At 43.1% G+C, this 20,673-nt stretch overlaps 1 protein-coding gene across 2 annotated transcripts in view; it reads left to right on the plus strand.

Annotated features, from left to right (window-relative positions):
- LOC125446850 (synaptotagmin-4) overlaps positions 1–20,673 on the plus strand; it is a 72,307-nt gene that overhangs the window by 14,924 nt on the left and 36,710 nt on the right. The window contains exon 1 of one of the 2 annotated variants that reach the window (XM_048520770.2): positions 3,832–3,990. The exons of the other annotated variant lie outside the window; for it this stretch is intronic. Within the exon in view, the coding sequence (XP_048376727.2) occupies position 3,990 (1 nt within the window). The 5' untranslated portion in view covers positions 3,832–3,989. Of the gene's footprint in view, positions 1–3,831; positions 3,991–20,673 lie in introns of those variants that run through there. 2 annotated transcript variants of the gene reach the window in all.

Genomic DNA, 20,673 nt, shown 5'->3' on the forward strand with positions numbered 1-20,673 from the left:
TACAGTGTCAGATTTAAACATGGTCTTCTCTCAGTTCTGCAGGACTTGGCGCAATGCAAGATTGAGAAGTATGTAGTGCAGACCCAATGAAGCCTCTACCCTATGAACTTGTGAAGGAAAATAACCTTTCATCAATGGCTGACTACAAGGCACAAATACAATACATAAGTTACAGTGAACTCTTTTGACTGACTTTGACGAGCCGCAAAACAACTAATTGAAACAAAAATATATAAACAGTTGTTAAAACAAATCAGCGGGTAATGGAAATGACTGAATGACGTAAATGTGACAGGGTAATTTATTCCTGTAGGGGAAAGTTTTGCTTGTTTGTAATCCGAATGTGTGCACTAAGTTGGTCAAAATAGTTTTAATTATTTCAGGATTGCTATTCCTTTCCGTTTACAGACAATCATAACAAGCATTTATATGGCACCTCTTCCTTATGGGATTTTTAAAGTACAAAGTAACCAAGTTTATTGCTAGGGGGTTTGTATCTAAAAGAGAGTGTTAAGGTAGCACTGTGATGAGCCTCTGATGTAAGCTGCAATCTCAATTGTCAATCAGAGAAAGTAACTGCAAGAAAAGTGTATCTAAAGAGCATTAGAACAGAAATATCCAATGCAAGATCGCAAAGGAGAGTTGCCCCAGCCTTTCCAAAGCGTAGGTCAGACTAGTAGTGTTGTAACCAGAGGGTCAATATACCTGAAGCAACGGGGAGAGATTGAGAAGGAGAGACCTTCATTGCAACCTCAGTTGGTGTGGGAATTGAACCCACACTGTTATCAATACTCTACATTAACAGTCCTTCATTGATAGAGGGATCGAGGTTAAAAGTAGGAAAGTCATGTTGCAGCTGTAGAGGGGGCTGTTGAGACCACACCTGGAGTACTGTGTACAGTTTTGGTCCCCTTACTTGGTAAAGGGTGTACTGGCACAGGAGGGGATGCAGAGGATGTTCACAGGGTTGATTCTGGAGTTGAGAGGGGTCCCTTATGAGGAGGGATTGAGTCAACTGGGACCATACTCATTGGAATTTAGAAGAGTGAGGGGCGAATCTTATAGAAATATATAAAATTACTGAGGGAATAGATAAGGTAGGGAGGTTGTTTCTACTAACAGCTGAAATTAGAACTAGGAGCATAGCTTCAAAATAACAGGGGCAGATTTGGGACTGAGTTGAGGAGCAACTTGTTCACCCAAAGGGTTGTAAATCTGTGGAATTCCCTGCCCAGTGAAACAATTCGAGGCTACCTCATTGAATGTTTTTAATGCGAAGATAGATTTTTGAACAGTAAAGAATTATGGGTTATGGTGAGTGGGCAGGTAAGTGGAGCTGAGCCCATGACAAGATCAGCCATGATCTTATTGAACAGTGGAGCAGTCTCAAGGGGCAAGTTGACCTACTCCTGCTCCTGTTTCTTATGTTTCATTACAAATCAGCCAGCCAACTGAGCTAAACCAAACCCTAACCTTCCTTACCTATATGGTGTAAATAAATACTGTTTGAAGAAACACCCTGCATTTTGATTGCAGCTGATCAGAACAAGTAAAGAAATATCTGAACAGCCAAACCCAATCCCTTGGAAGATGAATTGCTAACAGTACAGTTGAAAAGGTACATCTGAGAGATGCAAGAAAGTTGACGAACCTCTGTGACTGGCAGTGGGGTTAAGCGGAGCAAGCCACAGGGAGGAAAACTGGAGAATAAAGTCATTTCATCCTGTGTACACCGATACAAGCATATACCATCTGCAAGATGTACTGCAGAAATTAATCAAAGCTTCTTAGGCAGCACCTTCCAAACCCACAACCAACACCGTCTAGAAGGACAAGGGCATTAGATACACCACCCCCTGCAAGTTCCCCTCTGAGCCACTGATCATCCTGATTTGAAAATATAACGCAATCCCTACAGTGTCGCTGGGTCAAAATCCTGGAACTCCCTCCATAAAAGCCCTATGAATGTATCTGCACCAAATGGACTTCAGTGGGTCAAAAATGCAGCTTGCCACTGCCTTCTCAGTTAGCTCAGATGGCTGAGAGGCTGGCTTGCAATGCAGCATGATGCCAAGAGCATAGATTCAACTTTTTCACACAGAGGGTGGTGTGTGTAGCTGCCAGAGGAAGTGGTGGACACTGCTACAATTACAACATTTAAGAGTCATCTGAATGGATACGTGAATAGAACATATAACATAGCACAGTACAGGCCCTTCGGCCCATAATATTGCGCTGAGTTTTTACCCTAAACCTAAGGTCTATCTAACCCTCCACCCTACCTTATACTATCATCCATATGCCTATCTAATAGCCACTTAATTGGCCCTAATGAGGCTGACTCCACTACCCTCTTCGGCAATGCATTCCATGTCCCTACCACTCTCTGAGGAAAGAACCTGCCTCTGATGTCTCCCCAATATCTACTTCCACTCAAGTTAAAACTATGCCCCCTCGTAATAGCCACCTCCACCCTCAGAAAAAGCCTCTGGCAGTCCACTCTATCTATACCTCTGATCATTTTGCATACCTCTATCAAGTCTCCTGTCACCCTTTATCATTCTAAGGAGAAAAGCCCTAGCTCTCTCAATCTTTCCTCGTAAGATCTTCCCTCCATTCCTGGCAACATCCTGGTAAATCTCCTCTGCACCTTTTCCAATACTTCCACAAATTTTCTGTAATGAGGTGACCAGAACTGGACACAACATTCCAGATGTGGCTGTACCAGGGTTTTGCATAGCTGCAGCATAACTAGGTAGGATTTCGAGCGATTTAGGCCAAACACTGGCAAATGGGACGAGATTAACTTAGAATATCTGGACAAGTTGGACTGAAGGGTCTTGTTCCGTGCAGTCACTAAGATTCCTGCATTGGCTGAGGTTATGTGAAAATATTGCTTTCTGAAGCTTGCTAGAGGTGTGTTAACCCTCAGGTTACGCTCACTATCAGTCACTTCGCTAATGAGAGAATGCCACTATGGTGACTTTACCTTCCATTGCAGCCGTTTTTATTTTAAGAATTTGAATTAATAGAAGCTAAACTTAGAAAAACTACAGCCATTTATTTACACAATCATAAGTGTGCTATTGCAATGAAATCAAACCAGTCATCCTGTAGAAGAATATCCGGATAGAGGGGATTCATTATCCAATGAAGAATCTCACCCATCCCATACACGTTATGAAATGCACGTTAATAATTGTGTTTTATATTTAGCATCTGCAGGAACTATAGGCTGCTTCTGAAAATCTGGGATTTGACCCGAGACTGAGCTTTATGTAAGAAATATGAAAAGGAGGACAAACTTTGAAACCGTAAGATGTGTTCGCTGTTACATGACAGTTGATACGGTCTGCATTTTTATGTGCAATTACCGTTTTAAAACAGCCGGTCTGAAATGATGACCTGCCGCTCGAAATCTTTGACTTTAGATGCATTACAGAAAGAAGAGGTTTTCCTTTTCCTGTCCAACTTTTCTCCCCATTCCCTGAGCACCCTGACACAATGCCAAACGGGGTTGTTCTTTGTCGATTCAGCCGTCAGCCAAGAAACATTATTCCGTCCCCTAATCTCATTTTCAGTTCCAGGTGGAGAGCCATGTTGGCACTTTCCTTGCTTTTTTGTTGGAGAGAACTCTCTCTCTCCACCTCCAAACCATCTGAGGTGCTGCTTTGTTAGCCTGTGTTTCTGGCCGTGGGTGGGGGGAGCTGAGCTTGTTTTGTTGCACACAGCATGACACAGTTGCTACTTTCTCTAACGACGGCCCCTTATTAAATTACCTGCGGATACAGAGTCATTCAGGTCACTGTTCCAACTCTCAAGTTTCTGAAAAATGCGTCACACAGAGGCTGGCTTGTTCTATAAATCCGGACAGTTTCTTCACTTGATGTGTAAAATCGGCATGTTCGTGCATCTTCTCTGGTCCCTCCTTCTCTGAGGCTGCTTTCAGATGAAGATACTTCACCTGCAGAGAGATCTGTGTGTGCGACAGTAAGTCTAACTCTCACTTTTACCTCGGTGCCCTACTTCAGGGCACATTTTATAGCCTTTTAGTTTCCTCCTTTAAAGCTGTGACAGGTGTTGCTACCTTAGAGACGTACACCAGGGAGAGAGGCCATTCACCTCATCCTGGTGGTGATATCTAACAGTTGCCACCCAGCCTCATTCCCACTTGGCTCCTTGCCTTGTAGCCATGCTTGGGTGAAATAGCCCAGGACTTTTTCTTTCCCCCCACAAGCTTGCTTGACCCTACCACCCTTTCAGACAGATCCCTGCCACCCTCCAATCTTACAGTGCCTTCACAATCCAAATATGGGCGATGTCTGGAAAGCAAAGGGATTTGAGCATTATTTAGGATTGCACCGTCCAAAGTACATTCGAAGAGCTGATGGAAATCTTCAGAGATCGATCGAGATGATGCAAAGTCTTTTCAATGAACAAGCTTCATGGTCCAGATCCTCCAGTGTCAGGATCATCCATAATAATGCTAATATAGTAATAATATAATAATAATACAACACAAACTACCAAGGTTTTGGCTTTCAGTGGGAACTGCTCTAGAGAGTTGACCCTGTGCCCCAGGCGCTAATCCCTCACTCCGGGTCTACTCACAGACTTTGCACTGTTTGACCGTCCTTACCTGATTGGTTGGCCTCGAAAATGATGGGCAACTTCAAATCTAGTCTAACTTCTGCATGGACAGTGGAATTCAGTCACCTTTACAGATGCTTCTCCTTCCCTGCTGTCTTTGCCTGAGACTCGGTGTCTAATTTGTACAAGGCTACTAAAAAGGGAATTCAAAGGGAGATTTATGATGATCATAAAGTAGAAGAATCTCTAAAGTGCAAAAATATGCCATTTAGCCCATCAAGTGTGCACCAACTGACCAAACAGCATCCAACCCAGACCCCCATAACCCCAAATTTCCCATGGTTAATCCACCTGGCTTATACATCCTTAGACACTACAGGGCAGTTTGCATGATTAGTCCACCTAATCTGCACATCTGTGGATTGTGGAACAACACAGGAACAGGAAGAATATTGAAACTCCACACAGTCACCCAAGGGTGAGAATCAAACCCAAGTCCCTGGTGCTGTGAAGCAGCAATGCTAACCACTGAGCCACTGCTCTGTCCATCTAGGTCATACTTCCAAAGAGTTTCACGTGCAGCAAAAGAGCATTCAAACTGTCTCTTAAATTTTCCTAATTTTCTTTGCCTTCACTACCACATCAGGAAAGTTATGAGCTGTTAACTGGTAGAACTCTCACCTTTGGCCCTGAATGTTGTATGTGCAACTCCAATGCTAGCGAGAACAAGCACAAAGTAAAGGTTGACATTACAGATGAAGGGTCTAGGCCCGAAACATCAGCTTCCCTGCTCCTAAGATGCTGCTTGGCCTGCTGTGTTCATCCAGCTCCACACCTTGTTATCTCATAGCACTGAGGCTGTTCTGGATGAGATCTTAAACTGTGGCCCTGCCTGCTCTGTCAGGTAGGTGTACAAGATTACATTGCATTATTTTTGAGAAGAAATATTCTGCTCAATATTTATTTCTCAGTCAACATGGCAAATGTTTGAACTTTCAGCTTTATTTCTTTATAATCTACTTAAAACTAAGAATGTCTGCAATTTTAACCTTACTTTGTATGTTTTACACTCTGCTATAATTACTGCAATGTTTAACTTTTAACTGTGTTCTTTCTTTTTACCTTGTTCTTAAGATTCTGTACCAATGAACTTGTACATAAGATGGTGCCTTGTGTTGTGATATTATTCACTTTTTCACTGTACTCCTGTACTTGAGTACATGTGACAATAAAAAGCAAATGAAATTAAGCAATCAATCAAACAGCTGATGTGGTCTTTATATTGTTGTTTTGTAGAGGCTTCCTGTCCATAAATTGGTAGAAGTGTTTCCCAACATACAACACTTTAAACAAAAGGGTCTAAGCCTGAAACATCACTCTTCCTGCTCCTCTGATGCTGCTTGGCCTGCTGTCTTCATCCAGCTCTTTGTTATTTCTAAAATAGTTAGTTTTGGTTGTATAGTACTATTAGATGCCCTGAGGTTGTGAGAGGTACTATATGAATTTCAGTAACTGCTTCATTTTTTATCTAAGTATCTCAAGAATCTGATCTAATAAACCGTGTTACTTTTATTTTGAACCTATGGGTGGATCTCTGCAGATATTGCTGCATGTAATAAAGTAATTTTAGCCTTGTGCATTGTTTGTGTACATAACACATGAATATGAGGAAATCATAAGGCAATCAGTGAGTGGTTTATGTGCTCAAAGGTAACCTGGCAGGATAAAAGACAATTAGACCTCTATGAAAGATATGATAAAGCAGCTCCCACGCTCATTCATTCATATGTTGAAGCCAACACTGCTTAAAGTGTTAAAAAATTCTGAAGAAGAATCATGCTAGCCTCAAAAATTTAACTCTGTTTCTCTCCCGACAGATGCTGCCAGAGCTGCTGAGCTTCTTCCACATATTCCATTTTTATTTCAGATTTTCAGCATCTAAGAGTATTTTATTTTTATTCCTTATACCATCTCCCTCTTTAACATTACTTCCCAGGAACTCAAATTGTAGAACTCCATACTTCCCCCAGGCAGCCTTTCATCTTGCACATGATGAAATTCCAGGGAAAAGAGCTGCCCAACTGAACAAAACCTGTCCCATCCAACCAGGTATTCCATAAAACCGATTGTACAAAGGTCCATTTGAAGACTCAGTCTCCTAAGAGTTTCAAGGATTACTATCTCTTTATGGCTGAAGTATCAACAGTACCTTCATCCGATTTCTATGAATGATCAATGCACCATAGCATCCCTACAGTGTAGATGCAGGCTATTCAACCCATCAAGACCACACTAAAGATCATCCCACCGAGACCCAGCCCCCTTATCCATCCCTGTAACCCTGCATTTCCCATGGCTAATCCACCTAACCTACACATCCCTGGAATCTATGAGCAATTTAGCATGGCCAATCCATCTAACCAGCATATCTTTGGGCTTTGGGAGTGTACTGGAGCACCTGGAGGAAACCCATGCAGACACGGAGATAATATGCAAACTCTACAGAGACAGCCTCCTGAGTACGGAATCGAATTCAGGTCCCTGGCACTGTGAGGCAGCAGTTATAACCTCTGTGCCACCACAGCGACAAAGGATATGTCGCCTTCCTTCATCGTCACTAAGTCAAAACCCTAGAACTATTAGATACGGTCCCGAGTGTCAAATGTGTCAAAGGGCAAGGGGACAAAGCAGGAATAGGGACCGAGCAGGATAATAGCCACGATTCTATTCAATCCTCAAGGGCCCATTGGCATACTCTTGCTCCTATTTTCCATGCACCTATACTCCTGACTCCCTTTGTAACAGTCCTGTGGGTGTTAGCCACATCAATTGGACTGATATAGTTCAAGAAAGTCGATCACTTCCTCAAGGACAATAAGAGGCAGGCAACAAATGCTGGCCTAGACAGGGATACCCACATCCCGTCAAACTTTTTAAAAATCTCTAGCAGACAAGCTTTGACCAGCGACTTTCAGAATACATTAAACACTTGAATTGTTGTTGCAGAACCCATATGGCAATGGGAACGGAAATATAAGCAGAAGCTCAACGCACAGCATCAATGTCTTCTTTCGCAAAAAAAAATTCCAATATACTGTGACATTTCCAGTATGTTTACTTTCATTCCCTAATGGAGAATCGTAGAGATGTACTGCACAGAAACAGACTCTTCGGTCTAATTCGCCAATGCCAACCAGATATCCTAAATGAATCTAGCCCCACTTGCTAACGTTTAGCCTCCATATTTAAGAAAGGATGCATTAGCATAGAAGCAAGTTCAAAAGCTATTCACTAGACTGATTTCTGGGATGAAGAGGGTGATTTATCACGAATGCTAAACTGCTGAGGCCTTTACACATCAGAGTTTAGAACAATGAGAGGTGATCTATTTGAAACACATAAGATTCTGAGGGGGTTTGTTGGGGTAGATATTAAAGTGATGTTTTCACTAGCTGGGGACATGAAACTAGGAGACATAGCTACTCAATAAAGGAACATTCAGTTAATACCAAGTAGAAAAGAAATTTCTTCTCCCATGGGTCAGTGAATATCTGTAGAGTTGAGAAGTTACATCCTTTATAGAAATAAATGGTGTGGAGGTGATGTCCAATGGTATTATCACTGGATGGTTAATCCAAAGACCCAGACAATGTTCTGGGGTCCTGGGTTTGAATCCCACCATGGCAGATGGTGGAATTTGAATTCAATAAATGTCTGGAAGTAAGAATCTAATGAATACTATGAATCCATTGTCAATTGTTGGGAAAAACTCATCTGGTTCACTAATGTCCTTCAGGGAAGGAAACTTCAATCTTTACCTTGTCTGGCCAACATGTGACTCCAGACTCACAGCAATATGGTTGACTCTGAGCTGCCCTCTGGGCAATTAGGGATGGACAATAAATGTTGGCCTAGACAGTGATGCCCACATCCCATGAACAAATAAATAAAGAAATGGATGGGAAAAGTCTAGGCAACAACCCCAGAAGATCTTTGACATCAATCAGAAGAAATACCTCACCCAGTCATTGGAATTTTAGAAGTAGGAGCACAGTGGGACATTCAGCCCCTCTATCCTGCTCTGCTCATCAAAAAGATCATGGCTGGTCTGATTAACTCAACCTTCTTGCTTATCTCCCCGAACGTTTGACTCCCTTGTCAATCCAAAATCTATTTGACTCCTCTTTGAATGTACTCAATGACTCTGCCTCCATTTCTCCTTAGAGGGAGATAATTCTAAAGATTAGTAACCAATTGAGAGAAAAGAAATTCCCCCTCATCTCTGTCTTAAAAGGGAGACCCCTTATTTTGAAAGAGAATTGAAAAAGACGAACAGGTGACAGTGTTATCCAATGTACCACAGCAGACAACCCATAAACTTCCTGTGTTTGTTTCGACAGCTAATGCAGCGACAGTGAGGGTTGACTCATATCCAAAGCATTAATTAATAACCCTGCATTGACATTTCTCTTTAAGGTTGGTCAGAATTGCTAATTGCATTGGAATACTTCATTAGTGAAGCATTCAACAGAAAACTCAAAGAGGAACAACCTTTGATTTCAAGTGAGTAGATAACATATGCAGAGAGATGAATTGGGTTGACATGAAAGACAATTGGTGCAGCTGATGATGTGGCCGGTCACATGACATGCAGGTGTAACATTTGTTCAGTTTAGTATTGTGTACCAGAAACGTTTGAACATTCTGCCACAGAATCAGATCGACAACCATCCCCACAGTTAACACTTTAAGTACCAGTGTCGGTTTCCTTACTAGAGAGAAAACATTAAAGATCCAAATAATACCAGGGAAAGGTTCACATTTATGTAGCACCTCTCAAGACCCAAGCTTTTACAGTGCATTCATTGTCTTATTGCAGGAAAGCGCGGCACACAATTTGCACACAGCAAGTTCCCAGCTGTGAATTAACAGGGAAGCTGTTACCTGTGGGACGAGTATTTGTCCGAACTCAAAAGCAGAAATTGCTGAAGAAACCCAGCATCTGTGGCGTGAGAAAGCAGAGTTAACATTTCGAGTTCACTGACCTTTCTATCAAGACACGTTGAACTCAAAACCTTAACTCTGCGTTCTCTGCACAGATGCTGCCAGGCCTGCAGAGTTTCTTCTGCAGTTTTCTGCTTTTGTTTTTTGATGCTCAGCAGTTTGATTCACCTGAGTGCCCTGTTTTTCTTCACATGGTACTTATAGATCTGACCTGAGAGGATAGGCTGTGTGCATGGGATTAATATTTGCTCCAAAAGGCACATGTTCAGAGTAGTACTTTAACCATGATCTTGCTCACCTGATTCAGAGGTACAATTGCTAGCCACTGCCCACAGCAGCATGTTCATACTTCATCAGTCCCCTTGCTGCTAGTTTTCAATCACTGCCTCTTTTCCTATATCTCCCTGGATCACTAGATTGATTCCAGATATGAGGGATTTATCTTGTGAAGTGAGATTGAGCAGGTTAGACCCATACTGCCTAGAGTTTAGAAGAATGAGATGAGATCTAATTGAGATGTATGAGATGCTAAAGAGGATTTACAGAGTAGATGTAGAGACTATGTTTTCCTGAATGGAACAATCTGGAACATGAGGTCACCGTTTTAGGACCAGAGGTAGCAGAGATGAGGAGGAGTTCCTCTCTCCAAGGATCAGGAGCCTCTAGAATTTACTCCCCCAGAGTGTGGTGGGACGTTGAGCAAATTTAGGGAGGAGATAGATTTTTAATTAGTAATGGATTAAAAGGTTATGGAGAGTGCACAGGAAAGTGGAGTTGAGGCCAAACTGAGATCAGGAGGAGCAAGCTCAAGAGGCCATATTGCCTACTCCTGTTTCTAAATGTTCTGTTCTTATGTTGTACGCATCACACATTACCCAGCCCACTGGCACACTGCTGTGCAAGCTCTGTGGGAGAAGTTGGTTGAAATGCCAACTCTTGCTGTCATTTCCCAACAGCTTGGCAAGTGCGTGGGAATTATGGCAGAAGCTAAAATCTTAACTATGACTTAACATCAATCTTTCACCATTGCAACACAAGCTGTGAAACATGACTTGTCTCATGTAGGGTAAAAGTGGCTGCTGGAGATCAGAAATAAAAACAGGAAGTGTTACAGAAACACAATAGTTTGAGGAAGAGTCATACGCAGACTCTGTTTCTCTGTCTGTAGATGCTGTCGGACCTGTTGAGTTTCCCCAGCACTTCCTGTATCTGTTAACTTACTGAGGATCCAGCTCACTTTCTCAAGTATTCAACTCTGAATTGGCATTTTTTTTTCAGATCTCTTGTTACCCAATTCATTGTGAGATGCAAAATCAGCAATGCTTCGTTATTTTCTCTATCAGTTTTAAGACCATTCTCTCTCCTATATACTGCTGTTTCTGATTTCAACCATTCCCTCCTGATGCATGATGATCTTTAATGCTTTAACCCCGGCAGGGTAGAGTTTGACTCTGTGCGTCAGAATGCAATAGGTGCCAAGAGCTGTTGTGATGTCGTGGCAGTGGAGGTCTATGTCCAAGTCAAGAGGTGTTTCATTTTTGCAATACCATTGAGCTTGCAATACTGTATTTAAAATTAAATGTCATAGAGCCATAGAGATATACAGCATGGAAACAGATCCCTCGTCTAATGTTGACCAGATATCCCAAATTCACCTAGTCCCTTTTGTCAGTATTTGGCCCATATCCCTCTAAACCCTTCCTATTCACATACTCATCCAGATGCTTTTTAAATGTTGTAATTGTACCAGCCTCCACCACTTCCTCTTGCAGCTCCTTGCATATACAGCACCCTCTGTGTGAAAGTATTGGCCTTTAGGTCTCTTTTAAAACCTTTCCCTATCACCTTAAACCTCTGCCGTCTAGTTTTGGGCTTCTCTACCCTGGGGAAAAGACCTTGACTATTCATCCTATCCATGCCCCTCATGATTTTATAAACTTCGATAAAGTCACCCCTGAGCCCCCGATGCTCCAAGGAAAATAGCCCCAGTCTATTCGGCCTCTCCCAACAGCTCAAACCTTCCAACCCCGGTAACATGCTCATAAATCTTTTCTGAACCCTTTCAAGTTTCACAACATCCTTCCCATAGCAGGGAGACCTGAATTGCACACAGTATTCCAAAAGTAGCTAAACCCATGTCATATGACTGCGGCAACATGATCTCTCAACTCTTATATTTAACTTGGCAGCCCGATTTTCAGCACAACCCACATTCATATTCATTAACTTGGACATGACATCTGGGAGGAATGTACAACAGGCTGCTAACTCTCCCTCAAACATTTTAATTCATTGGACAGCACCAAAATATATCTGAGTACTCTCTCTCTCTCTCTCTCTCTCTCTATCTCTCTCTCTCTCTCTCTCTCTCCATCTCTCTCCCTCTTCCACATTGCAGTTTATTCCTCCAGGGTTCCCAGGCTCCAAATTCTGCTGCCCATCTTCTTCCCACATTTGCCCAGTGAGTGATCAGGATGAGTCTGGAAGCTGAGTTGGAGCGTAGAACAGTACAGCAGAGAAATGGGCTCCCCATCCCACAAAGTTGTGCGGAACATGACACCAAATTAAACTAATTATTTCAGCCTTGGTCCACATCCCTCCCTTCTTTCCATGTTCATGTCTTATCTAAAAGTCCCTTAAATGACCCTATTGTATCTACCTCCATCACCATATCTGGCAGTGTGTTCCAGACTACTACCACTCTCTGTCTAAAGTACTTGCCCCTCACAGCTTCTTTGAGCTTTCCCTCTCTCACCTTAAAAGCATAGAATCATAGAATCTGTACAGCGTCGAAACAGGCCCTTCGGCCCAACAAGTCCACACTGATCTATTCCCCTATAGCCCACCTAAACTGCACATTCCTGAACACAATGAGGCAATTTAGCATGGCCAATCCACCTAACCTGCACGTCTTTGTATTGTGGGAGGAAACCGGAGCACCCAGAGGAAATCCATGCAGACACAAGGAGAATGTGCAAACTCCACACAGACAGTCGCCCAAGTGTTGAATCAAACTGAGGTCCCTGGTGCTGTGAGGCAGCAGTGCTAACCATTGCATATCCCCTAGTTTTAGACATTTCAACTCTGGAAGAAAGATTCCGACTGTATACTCTATCAATGCATCTCATCATTTTATAGACTTCTATCAAGTCTCCTCTAGGCCTCCACTGCTCCATAGAAAACAGTCCGAGTCTTTTGAGCCTCTCCTTGTAGTTCGTACCTTCTAAATCTGTTATCTGAGATTCCAACTGCAAGACATTGACCCATTTTCAAACTTTGGTATTTTTCATGTAGCATTTCAGAAAGCTAACAATGATTATTCTAACAGATGCAGCCCATAGCAATAGGTCCCTGAGTGCAGCTGTTTAGAAGCAGCCCTCTTCTCCCTCCTCCAGCCCCATCAAGATACCCATCCCTATGTGTACAAAAACTAAACATGTGCTGTAAATGATGGTCAATTTAAGGTTGCCCAAAATTCTGCTGGATGCCCACGTTCTGCCTCACACCAAGATCCTGTTTGCACATTGCTTCTGAGCTAATGCACTCATCGTTACCCCTGATTATATGTCTCCTTTCTCTCTTTCTATTTTTTAATGCCCTCTTTGAAATATCCTTTAAACCTATCCCAGGCTTTTAGTCTTCAGCCTTAATATGGTTTCAGTGGCCCAGGACCATGTTTTGTTTTATAATGCACCTGTGGGATCAAAGGCGCTACATAATTAAAAGTTTTTTGTTGTTTCTGGTTTGATATTATAAATTTAAACATGGTAAAGCATTTTCCAAACACTTTTACAATTCTATCCTGTTTCAAAAGTAAACATCACTGGGATATGTGCTACTGCCCTCGAGTAACCAGTCCTCCACAATAAATGAACAAGACCCAACAATTTATGAACATTGGCAAGACTCCACTGTCTCAGTCTTTAACTTAACTGTGAGAAAGACTGGTGTGCAGTGGAGTCTGCTGTCCTCATTGCAAACAGTATAATGCCTATCTTATCTTGACTAACAGAAAGGGATTATGTCACCATAGTATCTGCAAAGGTCAAACTGTTCTCAGTTATTTTCCACCAGTTGTGGGCTGAAGGTGTGTTTAATTGTCCACTTTAGCAAACAAACAACTGTCAAGCAACTAATACAGTCATTGTCATGTGGCAAATTGGCATGAAGGTCTGGTTGCCCAATCTGTTTATGAGTTTATTTTAGAAGTGTCTCAGAGCTGAGCATGGCCAATTAAATAGTATTGTGACCATAAAGTACAGTACTGGCAAGTTGGTAAGTGTGAGAGCAGTATTTACCTCCGAATGCAATGCTATAATTCTAGATTTGAGTCAGAGGAAGGGATACCATTTGGTTATTAACTTCGGTTATCAGGCATTTCTCACTCTTAACACTCAGGTATGTTTAAGGTGTCATCTGTGGATGATTGGTTAACACTTTTGCTTGAGTCATCATTGAGTGTTCGAAACCCATTCTCCATAATTAGAGCAGATAATCAGTGATGACAGCACAGTGCAATACTGAGGGAATCATTCATTGTCAGCAGTATTGTCTTTTAGATGACTGCTTGCATGAAGTTCCTGCTTTTCCTGTGTGGGTCCTGTGATACTATTTTGAAGTCAGACGTCACGCGACACCAACTTATAGCCCAACAGATTTATTTTAAATCACAAGTTTTCGGCATGCATCCCCTTCATCCTCACATCGCCTGATGAAGGAGCAGCGCTGTGAAAGCTTGTGTTCTCAAATAAACCTGTTGGACTATAACCTGGTGTCGTGTGACTTTTGACTTTGTCCATCCCAGTCCGACACCGGCACCTCCACATCATGACTATTTTGACGAGTAGAGGAGTTACCACAATGTCCTGGGCCAGCCTGTATCTTTCATTCTTCATCATTAGATCAACTTAATTCATTATTATCGTGTTTCTGTACACTGATTGCACACTGGGGCGGCACGGTGGCTCAGTGGTTAGCACTGCTGCCTCACAGCGCCAGGAACCTTGGTTTGATTCAACACTTGGGCGACTGTCCATGTGGAGTTTGCACATTCTCCCCGTGTCCGTGTCGGTTTCTGTCAGGAGCTCCAATATCCTCCCGCAGTCCGAAGATGTGCACGCTGGGTGGATTGGCCATGTTAAATTGCCCATAGTGTCCAGGGATGTGTATGTTAGATGGATTAACCATGGGAAATACGGGGGTACAGGGAAAGAGTAGGGGAATGGATCTGGGTGAGATGTTCTTTGGAGGGGTTGTGTGGGCTTGTTGGGCTGATTGGCCTGTTTCCACACTTTGGGAATTCTATGATTATGGTTCTATGGCTGTCTGTGTGGAGCTTGTACATTTTCCCTGTGTCTGCTTGGGTTTCCTTGGGGTGCTGTGGTTTCTTCCCACAGTCCAAAGATGTGCAGGTTAGGTGGATTGTCCATGCTAACTTATCCACAGCATTCAGAAGTATGTAAAATAGGCACATTAGCCATGGGAAATGCAGGGTTACAGGCTTAGAGTAGGAGGATGGGTCTGAGTGGGATGCTCTTCGGTGGGTCAGTTTAGACTCGATGGGATGAATGGCCTGTTCCAAATTGTAGGGATTCTATGATCCCTTTAATTATAATTTAAAAATAGTTTCATTAGGAGAGAGTTCCTGAGATGCTGTGGACGGTCGAATAAATTGTAAGCCCTTTGTTTTATTTTCTTGTGGAAATATGGTGTCCTAGTGTATACAAAATTAGAGGATATAGCAAAATCTTGGTGCAGTTCAGATCTTCAGTTAAATCTTAAATAAAAGTCCACACTAATCAAGGCAGGACACTTTTGGAATTGTTAAACAATATCCTTATGAAAAAGAAGAGGATTAAAGAGGAAAAGTGAATAGAATCTGATAAACACAACTTCCATAACTCTGCAGGACTCACCATTTAAAAGCAGTGGCTACAAAACCATCAGAGGCTCAAAATACTGTGGTGAGTAACTCACCCCCTGACTTCTCAAAGCCTGTCCATCAGCTACAAGGCACAAGCCAGCAGTGTGATGGAATACTCTCCACTTGCTCGGATGTGTGCAGCTCCAACAACACTCAAGGAACTTGACACCATCCAGCTCAAAGCAGCCCGCTAAACTAGCACCGCACCCATGTGCATCCATTCCCTCCACCACCAATGCTCAGTAGCAACAGTGTGCACTATCTACAAGAAATTCACCAAAGATCCTCAGACAGCACCTTCTACACCCACAATCACTTCCATATAAAAGGACAAGGTCAGCAAATATATTGGGAGGCGATGGCCTCATGATATTATCGCTGGACTGTTAATCCAGAGACCCAGATAATATTCTGGGGACCCAGGTTTGAATCCTGCAATGGCCGATGGTGGAATTTGAATTCAATAAAATGTCTGGAATTAAGAATCTAATGATGACCGTGAATCCATTGTCGATTGTTGGAAAAACTCATCTGGTACACTATTGTCCTTTAGGGAAGGAAACTGCCATCCTTAACTGGCCTGGCCTATAGACCCACAGAATGTGGTAACTCTTAACTGCCCTCTAGGCAATTATGGACAGGCAATAACTGCTTCAGAGATAGTAGGAACTGCAGACGCTGGAGAATCTGAGATAACAAGGTGTAGAGCTGGATGAACATAGTAGGCCAAGCAGCCTTCCTGTTTCTCTGATGCTGCTTAGCCTGCTTTATTCATCCAGCTCTACACCTTGTTATCTCAGGCAATAAATGCTGCCTGGCCAACAATGCCCTCATCCTGTAAATGAATAAGTGAAAAAAAAATTTGGAACTCCATCACCTTTAAGTTTCCCTCCATTCACTCACCATTCTGACTTGGAAATATGTTGCCCTCCCTTCACTGTCGTTAGGTCAAGTTCCACAATTCCCTCCCTAATGGCTTTGTGGGTCAACCCACAGCAGGTGGCATGCAGCGGTTTATGCAGACCATCACCTTCTCAAGGGCAACCAGGGATGGGCAATAAATGCTGGCCAGCCAGTGACACCTGCATCCCACAAAAAAAATGAATAAACAAAAAAAAGCTGATAAACTCATTTCTTCCCAATGCTGATAAATTTACCTCTTCTCAAATCTGGCCAATATTGTTTGTTCCAGTTTATATTTACAATTTTAAGGAAGTACAAATGGATGAAAATCTTTAGGATCAAATGAAAGTCCACTGAGTGTCTTGCAGAACACCGCAGCCGCTATTAATAGATCTAGCATTGGATTTATTTGAACAGAAAATATGCAAAAGGGGGATCAGGCCCAATTATTGTTCGCCATATGAATGAGAAGCAAATCAGAGAAGGTTCGCTCAACAGGAATTGTGAACTGAGTGAGATATTTTATGAGGAAATGTTGGACAGGCTGAAGTTCAGAAGAACGCATGGTGATCTAATGGCAAATTGTAAGATTCTGAGAAGTCTTGGAAGGGTGCATGATAGGAAGATGTTCCTCTTAATGGGAGGGACTACAACAAGGGGATTCAGTTTAAAAATAAGGGGTTGCCCATCTAAGATGGAATTAAGGAGAAATCGTTTCTCTCAGAATGCGGTGGATTTTTGGAATTAACTGCCACTCTCCCCTCTGCTGATGAATTAGTGCTCCTCTATGTTCAACACTATTTGAAGGGTGTAAGGCCACTGACTATCCTCTGTGTGGATGGTTTCGATGTCCCTTACCAAGAGTGGCTCAGCAGCAGCAGTACTAACCCAGTTGGTCGAATCCTAAAAGACAGAGCTGCTGGACTGGTATGTGGTGAGGGAATAAATAAGAAGGAAAAGAACATACATGCTCTTGACGTGCCTGCAGCAGCTGTATCTGTCCAAAACAGTATTGGTAAGAGCGACTGCCACACAGTCTCTGTGGAGACAAAGTTCAGGCTTCATATTGAAGATACTCTCCATTACATTGTATGGCACTAACACTGTGCTAAATGGGGCATAGTTTGTGAATAGGTCTAACAACTCAACATTAAGCATCCATGAGGCACATACAGACTTGAGCCATACAGCATAGAAACAGACCCTTCAGTCCAACCAGCCCATGCTGAACAAACTAAATATTCACACATGTCTGTGCTTAGCCCATATCCCTCCAAACAATGCTCTTCAAGTACTTACTGAAGTTTTAAGTGTTGTAACTATACCTGCATCTGCCACTTCCCCAGGAAGTTCATTCCACATGCAAACCACCCTCTGTGTGAACAATTTTCCTGCCATATTGGATAAAATGCCAACTTTTATTGGCAGAAAGTCTGCCCCCTAGTGGAGGCTTCCATGCTTCAATATCTGGGCAGCCAAGAGCATCACCTCCCACTGCCTGCAGATGGCAGAGACTGCATAAAATGTGGTGCCATGCTTTAGTGATACCTCCCTAGAAATTCTCCTGAAGGACTGCCCAAGAGAAAAGGGAAGTGCTTTCCCCTGGAGGCACTAACAAGAGGCCATCCTGACTGGCAAAGGCAGCCAGGACAGAGGTGGCTTCAGTGGGCATTGCCCATTGATGTTCAAGAGAACCTGGCTCCAGTGCCACAAGAGAGTGCGTGCTGATCACTGACAGGATATGTCCCACTGTCTTCTCAATGCTTCATGGCCCTATGAGTTAGCATTATAAGGTGTCACTGGAGGATTGGGTTTAGCCATCTCCATCAGGCACCTTGTGTATAGCCAATGCCTACTGCTTCGTTGCAGTTGCTCAAGGGGCAATATTGGCTCCTCAGTGATACTGCCAGGGTTCACATATCTGCTGGGATTCACCTTTTAGACATACATGGTGCTACAAAGCTCAGCTGGTCTCACACACCATCAACTCACAGACCTTTCATCACAACTGAGAGAATGTATGCATTTCATTATTCTTCATGAAAGGCTTGCTAGGGGCGAAGGTACAGCCACTAAAGATGGCCTTTGGTTTTGAGTCCCACTTTGAGATCAGCTCCACTGAAAGGTCATGGTCAGGTTTGCTGACATCAGCCTTTGTAGCTGTCTCACTTGGGTAAGCTGTTTGACCAGGTTAGGCTTCACTCCAAACACTGTAAGCATTGAGCAACAACAAACCAGACTGAAAATATGTTTAAGACATACCTAAGACTGATTAACATGGGGAGGCATCACCTTAGTTACACTGAGTGTTTGCACAAAGAGATGTCTTGGTCACGTAGGTCTCAAGTAATCAAAGATTGTGCTGTTGGAGCTTGGAGGAGGAAGACTGCCCTGCCCGATATACACCTCATTTAGATAGTTGGGTTTGGAACCGTCTGTTTCCAGTTTTTAGGAAACAGGACCTTTTTTGCATTCATTCATGGGATGAGGGCTGTCACTGGCCAGGCCAGCATTTATTGCCCATCCCTAGTTGCCCAGAGGGGGCAATTGCTCTGGGTCTGGAGTCACATGTAGACCAGAACAGGTAAGAATGGCAGTTTCCTTCCTTAAAGGACGTTAGTGAACCAGATGTTTTTTATTCCTGATAATTGGCAGTGAATTTGTGGTTAATATTAGACTCTTTTTGAATTTTTATTGAATTCAAATTGCGCCCAGGTACCCAGTACATTACCTGAGTTAATCCAGCGATAAAACCACTGGGCCATTGCCTCCCCAAGGATTGCGCCTGTGAATATAATTCCAATGGACTGGGACATTGGAAAATGGTCACAACAAGGCTAATGAATGGAAAACCAGATCCTAACGCCAGACATACCTAACTACCCAAAAGATTCTGAGGAATTAACAGCAGAATTCCCACCGCTTTTCGGAAGGTATATTTTTGCCTCTCACTCAATTAACTTCCTTGCACCTGCATTCTGCAAGTTCCAGACACACCTGCTGAGTTCCCCTAACATTACTGGATTCCGGGATTGTATTCATTAGAGTTCAGAAGGTTGAGGGGAGATCTAATAGATAATAATTGATAATAAATCGGGGTGGCATGGTGGCTCAGTGGTTAGCACTGCAGCCTCACAGTGGCTGAGACCCGGGTTCGATTCCAACCTCGGGTGACTGTCTGTGTGGAGTTTGCATACTCTCCCCGTGTCTGCGTGGGTTTTCTCCGGGTGCTCCAGTTTCCTCCCACAGTCCAAAGATGTGCAGGCTAGGTGGATTGGCCATGCTAAATTGCCCGTGGCATTTAGGAATGTGTTGGTTATAGGGGGATGGGTCTGAGTGGGATGTTTCAAAGGGCGGTGTGGACTTGTTGGGCCGAAGGGCCTGTTCCCACACTGTAGGGAATCTAGTCTAATAGAAACATACAAGATAATGCATGGCTTAGAAAGGGTGGACGCTGGGAAGTTGTTTCCATTAGGCGGGGAGACTAGGACCCGTGGGCACAGCCTTAGAATTAGATGGAGTCAACTTAGAATGGAAATGAGGAGACATTCCTTCAGCCAGAGAGTGGTGAGCCTGTGGAATTCATTGCTACGGAGCGCAGTAGAGGCAGGGACATTAAATGTCTTCAAGGCAGAGATTGATAAATTCTTGACCTTGCAAGGAATTAAGGGCTATGGGGAGAGTTTGGGTAAGTGGAGTTGAAATGCCCATCAGCCATGATTAAATGGCAGAGTGGACTCGATGGGCCGAATGGCCTTACTTCCACTCCTATGTCTTACGGTCTAATGTTCTTACTGGTCACCTTTCCATATTGCAGTGTAGTTACTGCTGAAAGGCATGGGTTTCCATGCACTATCTCTATCATTGCTGGTGGAAGGCATGGGTTTATATATTTTGTAAACAGGGAGGGAAAGAGTGTAGGTTTGAATGATGGATCTTCAGGCATAGTAAATCAGCTATTTGTGGGATTTCAGCTACTCCTTATGTAATTTACCCACACCTTCAGCAAACAACTTATTTGGTTTCATTCTAACTGCATGAAAGAAACAAAACAAAGCTTGGAATAGGGTGCAGATGAAAGTGTTTGCAAATAAGGCTGAGTAGCTATCACTTTGGGAGCTGTGTTGCGGATGCTGGGAGACGGACTGTGCAGTTGCAGCATTACAGGAGCTGCAATGAATATTGTGATTAATGTTACTGTTCTCTTACCAGACCAAAGCATTCTGATTAGAGGAAGAGATGACTGCTGGTGG

Source organism: Stegostoma tigrinum, chromosome 36, assembly GCF_030684315.1.
Source record: "Stegostoma tigrinum isolate sSteTig4 chromosome 36, sSteTig4.hap1, whole genome shotgun sequence".
NCBI classification, from domain to species: domain Eukaryota; kingdom Metazoa; phylum Chordata; class Chondrichthyes; order Orectolobiformes; family Stegostomatidae; genus Stegostoma; species Stegostoma tigrinum.